This window comes from Gekko japonicus, unplaced genomic scaffold, assembly GCF_001447785.1.
Source record: "Gekko japonicus isolate JY-2015 unplaced genomic scaffold, Gekko_japonicus_V1.1 scaffold1477, whole genome shotgun sequence".
Classification (NCBI taxonomy): domain Eukaryota; kingdom Metazoa; phylum Chordata; class Lepidosauria; order Squamata; family Gekkonidae; genus Gekko; species Gekko japonicus.
Genome location: NW_015161995.1, coordinates 345,113 through 351,652, shown reverse-complemented (window position 1 = coordinate 351,652; position 6,540 = coordinate 345,113). Strand labels below are relative to the sequence as shown.

Sequence of the window (6,540 nt, the reverse complement as noted above, 5' to 3'; positions counted from 1 at the left end):
AAAGTGTAGGCATATCAGCAAACAATACATGCTTGTGGAAAATGTTCCTTTCCCCAAAAACTGAAGCAGCAAGAGTGCTAGGTAGCTTCATTTCCAAAGCAAATACTAGATGGAACTGGATTAGAGATATCCAGTGGCGGCGGTGGCAGCAGCAGCAGCTAATCTGTTCCCTTTTGATTCATTCAGTCTATATGTTTTTTAAAAAGACAATGTAACAAATCAGAATCATTTCTCCTTTGAAGCATCTTCATCCAGACACGGAATGGTGCTTGGAAGGCGATCAGCTTCCCTTATGCTACGTGGGCTGCTTTTGGAACCAAATGCCTGGTCAGAATGATCACTCTTCACTGTTTGGCACACCTGTATTTTAGGATGGGAAACATCAGCGTCAGAAACCATTCACTGGTCCAGTTATTGTCAACATCATCATTATAGCTGTTGTCGCTTAAAATGTTTCCTGGTATAGGAAGGGATTTTCAGATGTCATTTATCCCCCACCCACCCCAAATACTGAGAGGTAGGTTAGTAATAGGAACACTGGATACCGTTAGAGATCCAGTCCAGTGCAGTGGTTGGAGTGTACGACTAGGATCTGGAAGATCCAGCTTTGAATCTCCACTCCACCACGGGAGTTTGTTGGGGGACCCTGGGCCAGTCACACATCTGCTCAGCCTAACCTACCTTACAGGGCTTTTGTGAGGATAAAATGCAAGAGAGGAAAACATGTAAGCCAATTTGGGTCCTCACCAGAGAGAAAGGCAGGGCATGAAGCTCTGACTGCTGAACAGATTTCTTGAAGGCTTCCTTTATGAATGGAGTCAGAAGTGGAAAGGCCACAGTTCCCAGCCTTTAAGGAAACATTCTGGGAATTCATGTTGCTGCAGACACACACCTCTCCCTTCTGCATGGGAAACTGAAGGATCTAGCAGTGCCTCTCAGGGGTCCAGATTTAGACCAGAAGTGCCTAGTTGCTGATGCTTCTTATATATCTAACTCAGCCAACCCTGAGTCTTCTTGTTACCTGCCTGTCAGTATGACTCACCACAGGCATTCCTATTCTCTGCTGGATTTAAAGAAAACTCTTAGCAAACACAGTGCTGGAAAACTCATCAGTTAGGTTATGACTTTGCATCTCCACGATACTAAGTAGACATTTGAACCCAAAGCCATGCCCCACAGAACAAACACTACCCTGTTCAATAATTCTCCAGTGGTATATCAGCAATCATTCCTTATTTATATAGCAGAGACTCAGGGGAGGGCATCAAACCTTGCATGCAGTCTCCTGTCTAAAGAAACAAGTTTGCGTAATGACAAGCAGTGTCCCAGATTATCATAGGAAGGAAGGACTGGGGCTGCAGGAAGAGGGATGGGAAACCCTGGGGGAAGGAAGGGACAGAGGCCTGAGCATCTGGAGAACTCAGAGAAGGTAGGTGACATGACCAAGAATGGCAATACTGGGGAGAGGTGTCAGCTGATTTACTGAATGTAAAAGATCTTGTTGTCAGCCCTGGAAGGGGCCTGGGGAAATGCCCTGAGCTGGATGGCCCAGGCTCACCTGATCCTGTCAGGTCTCAGAAGCTCAGCAGGGTTGGCCCCGGTTAGTATTTGGATGGGAGGAAACTCCAAGGAAGTCCAGGGTAGCTGCGCAGAGGCAGCCAATGGCAAATCACCTCTGAACGTCTCTCTTGCCTTGAAAACCCTACAGTGTCACCATAAATTGGCTGTGACTTGACGGCACTTGCCACCACCCACCAGAAGATCTTCTTGTCAGCCCTGGAAGCTTAAGAACAAACCCAGCTTCAGTAACTTGATTAGGATATAACATTGGTGACCTTTCTCCTCAATGGAAGGCAAAGGGCAACCGCACACTTTGCCTGAAGAGTGGACAAAACAGTCTTCCATCTCTACAGGATGCTATGATGAAAAACCTCAATAATATCTGCTTAAACATCACAACCTCTACATTTTTTGGTGCACAGCTGGAGAAAATTCCAGAATGCAGTCATGCCGGAGTTTCCCCCTGGTAGAAAACAGATGACTTTTCCCAAAAGGTTGAGTCAGCAGCAGGGGACATCGTTGTGCACAATCCTTTGCCATGTGTGCCGCTGCTATTAAAAGATTTTCAACACAGAAATGCAAAAAAAAAAAAGGGGGGGGGGAGAAGTGCTTGTCTGCATGGTTACTCACTGCTCCTTCTGCATCAGCCAGCTGGCATGCCAGAAGGGAAAGCAGCTGCGAAAAGGACGGTCTTTTCCTGGCATCCAAAGCCCAGCAGGAGTGCAGTATGAAATATCTGTAAAGATAGCAACAGAAAACTGCAGGGAGAAAACGATGGAATTCTTCCCTATTTTTCCCCCCATGCAAAAGGTAGACAACTTGGATATGAATGTGTCCCATAACACAGGCCCTGCTAGGGGACCCAAGGGGTATAGTTTCCTTATTCCGTTGCCCTCTGCAATTATTTAAAAAGAGAACAGATACATGCATTTCAGCACTGCCAGTCAGCTTTAATATTATAACCGCCCTCCACCCCCTGCTCCACTTTAGATTTGATTGGGGCAGATCCCCATCTGGAGATCTAGTTCTGTACCCATCATATGTTGTTTTGGCTTCACTCTTAGCCAGACAAAACGTTCAAATGCATTGCGCCTGTCCTATGGCAGACATATTGGGGGGAAACTCCAGTCTACACTCGTATCAAGCCGTTTTGAACAAAGAACTAAGGCAAGGTATAAACGTTTTAATAAACAAACAAACAAACAACTTGTCAGTAAGTATGAATTATATGGGCTTAGTGGGAACACATCACACTGGACTTCATTCCTTTGCAACCCGCCTGAAATTAGCCTAAGATATTTGGCTTCGTGGGGTTTCTGGTTAGGGCTGTAGCAACAAGCCTTCCCCTCTAGGTGGGGCTGCTGCCACTTTCTTAGCTCAGATGCCAAAGATTTCGGATTTCCTTACCACAAACAGATAATTCCACACCCCTGCCTGGTACCAAGATGGGATAGCTACGTAAAATTTTAATCTCTATGGATTGTTAATACCAGAAACATGTACAATAGATTGCAAACTGTTATTTATTTAAAGAAATAGGAACTTCTTTAAATTTCCCTGACTTTAAGCATTCTGTAGTGTTTACAGTCATTGCTACCAGGGGCCTTTTTTCAGGATCACATCAGCATTGTAGGAGTGATCTTGGAACATTCACCTGGTCCCTGGGGGAATCCTGGGTGGGCAGAGGTGTGGGTTAAGTGGATGGAGTTCTGGACCACTACCACTTGGGGGGGGGAGTACTAGCTAACACACACACACAAATCTAGAAATGTTCCTAAGCTAAAAAGAAGTCTTGTTCTTTAAATGGAAGTTGCAGTGTCATAAACATTTAAAACCTGGTTCCAAACCAGTCTTGGGTGGGGCAAGTGTTCCATGTGCAGTGGGGTATGCACTGGCACACCTTGTGGGTTGTGTGCCTGCAATAAGAGATGCCAGGCAGCATGAGACTCATTCATATCTCTGTCCTATAAACCATGGTGCTGCCAGAGCAGCTCAAGGTATAAACTGTGCTCGTGTGCACTCCTGGGGTCTGTTTTCACTCCTGGGGTCTGAGCCTGGCACATGCAAAGACAGAGTAGGCAACGGTTGGTCTTGAATCCAGCTTGCTGATTCAGTGTTTATTAATGGCAAAGACGGACAAACTGCCTTCATAGACAATTAATATATGCATGTTATACTATGTGTTGCACCATGGGCTCATGTGTATGGCTTTTATAACCCACCCCCCAACATGATCAACTACAAAAGAAACGTCTCAGGTAGGCTCTCCAGCTCCAGGGTGGGAAATCCTTGGAGGTTTGAGGGTGGAGCCTGGGAGGCATAGTCAGAGGGGCTCCCAGCACGGTAGAATGCCATAGAGTCCGTTCTCCAAAACGACAATGTTCTCCAGGGGAGCTCATCTCTGTCACCTGGAGATCAGTTGTAATTTCTGTAGATCTCCAGCGCCCATCTGGAGGTTGGCAACCCTAATCTCAGGACTGCACAGTCTGTGCTATCTCAGTACTCGTCATCTATCATGCCTGCATAATCTGGTGTTTCTTGACATGAAAGGCAGGTGAACCATTCAGACTGGAAACAATTTGCACGTCCCATTCTTACACTGCCTCATGGGAGTTTGTAGTCTATTTACCAAAGTATGGCCTTCACATGACCTTTTGGCATGGCATTGGAAGGAATTCATGCAGGCAAACCCATAGAGGTGGCTACTGTGCAGGCACAAAACTTGTCAAGATGGTATTCTATTCGAATTTTGAGCTAAAAACATTGAAGTCGTCTCGCAAAGGGCTCATTTAATGTATAAACAAGCAATTCCATCCTACCTGAATGTCTATCACTTTAACTCTGAAGTTCACAAAACCCATACATAATACATTTTTTTTGCCATTTAATCAGGAATATCCCCCAAGCTTACATTTCTTCTGTAGCATAAAATGGACAATCCATTTTAAATCCATTTTTAATAAGCTTATAGAAGTTTGCATCGACTTGCATTCCAGGATAGGGATTCACACCTAAAGAAAGAAAGTTCTGAAATAAGGAACAAACCTTGAAAAACTGAACCTCAGCCAGCCTATCATGACTCCTTTTATGTGGCTTCTTTTGAAATGACGCCATAGGACTGGACTTTCCTTGCCAATCAAACTGGCTGCTGCTTGCTTTGACATATTTTTTGAACCAGATGAAATCAATCCTGTTCCACTGTCCTTTTAATTACTTACAGAATAAAGACCGCTACTTCTTGTATTAACTGTTTGTGGTTTTACTGCAATACTACTTATGATGAAAAAGTTATTGTTTTTCAGCATTTATTTTGATGACATTGTGTTGTTTTAATTCTTTATTATAATTTGCCCCAGTGAGTCCACATCAGGTGGAAGGGCATAGTATAATTATCTCAGTAAACCAAACAAAGTAAAAAAATTTTTAGGCTGTTCAATATTTTTTTGGTTGATTCTCTTGATTGCCTTGTATGGTAAAAAGATAGGATTTAAAAACACTGAAATAAAAATACTCAGTTCTTCCATTTTTGTGAATATATAATTTATAAATATATAACTTTAGATCCAGAGGAGTTAGCCTTGTTAGTCTGTTGCTGCAAGATAGTAAAAAGCCCAGTAGTACCTTTAAGACTAACAAATTTTATTGTAGCATAAGCTGTCAAGAAACACAGCTCTCTTCATCAGATGTAATAGTTTGTAATAGTTGCTCTAGGCAATATTATCCAAAACATACCAAGGGAGAAAATTTCCCAGAGTAAGATTCCATAAGACCAAACATCACTCTTAATCGTATATATCCCTTCAAATAAGCTTTCAGGTGACATCCACTTGACAGGTAAGCGAGCCTAGATGCAGGGGGAAGAGGGGAAAAAAGATTCATTTGTGCACTAAAAGTTGTATACATTAAAGAAGGAAAGTCATATGAACTATGGTTGCACTCAGACATAAGGGCAGACAGTGTTCTGTTGTTACAACAAGAAACCTCCGAAGTCCTCCTACTAGTATACTCCTCTCTGCTGGCCTCTCACATTGTTCAAGAATGGACGGCTTTTGTATTCCCAATCAAACCAATTCCAATCTAACAAGTGGAGCTGTGGCTCTCTGACAGCTCATCTGCTTGGCATGCCAAAGGCCCCAGGTTCAGTCCCCAGCATCTTGAGTTGAAAGGATCAGGTAGTAGTAGATGATGTGAAAGTTCCTGACCTGAGACCCTGGAGAACCTCTGCTAGTCAGAGTACAGACAACTACATTTTCAATCACAGTTTAACCCTGATTTAGAATGCCTTTTTGTAGGCAAAAGAACCAACTACTGTTTGTCAATTCATCCAGTTTGGATGACAGTTTATTGGCATATAGAAGTCTTGCATTCCCAAGCTTTGTGTCAAGGGAAGAGAACAGGAAAGCCTCACAAGTCCAAAGAGAGATTTCCAAGGCTGATCTGTATAATGACAACCACTTTGTCGTTACATTATAAAGCAGTTGACACCAATTGGTATGCATTGCTTTGATTTTTCTGTCAGTGAAGGCAGAAAAAAATTAGGACGTTAGAACTAGAGTAGGGGGAAATTCACGTTGTTTCGCTGAGGGTGCTCTTATTGTGTAGGAACACAGAAAATCACGGTCAATTCAAACTCGACTCATTTCTTATATGAAAAAGGTTGTCCAACTGTGGTTCCTGGTGTGTTGCATATACAGTGAGATATATGTGTATATGAATGTTGCATGTGAAAAGCTATATGCAGGGCAGACAGTATTTCTTTGTGGAACAACTTTCCATACAGAAGACAGAGCTTGTGTGAAGGTGTCTTTGCAGAGACAGAAAGAGACAAAGCACGCTTTTGCATCTAGCATTCACTCCACATTTTCTCAACTGGGAGGAAAAGGTGCAGCTCAAAACCACATTCAAATACCTCAGGGGCAACGGGGTACTGACTGCAAAGTCCCCCCTGAATGGCCATAAATCTACGCAGAAAGTACCATA

At 43.3% G+C, this 6,540-nt stretch overlaps 1 protein-coding gene across 1 annotated transcript in view; it reads right to left on the bottom strand.

The window, feature by feature from the left end:
- Positions 1 to 225: 225 nt before the first annotated feature.
- FLT3 (fms related tyrosine kinase 3) overlaps positions 226 to 6,540 on the bottom strand; it is a 42,936-nt gene continuing 36,621 nt past the window's right edge. The window contains exons 19-22 of the mRNA XM_015405405.1: positions 5,293 to 5,404; positions 4,472 to 4,571; positions 2,191 to 2,296; positions 226 to 360 (exon numbers count right to left, since the gene is read on the bottom strand). Of these exons, the coding sequence (XP_015260891.1) occupies positions 226 to 360; positions 2,191 to 2,296; positions 4,472 to 4,571; positions 5,293 to 5,404 (453 nt within the window). The remainder of the gene's footprint in view (positions 361 to 2,190; positions 2,297 to 4,471; positions 4,572 to 5,292; positions 5,405 to 6,540) is intronic.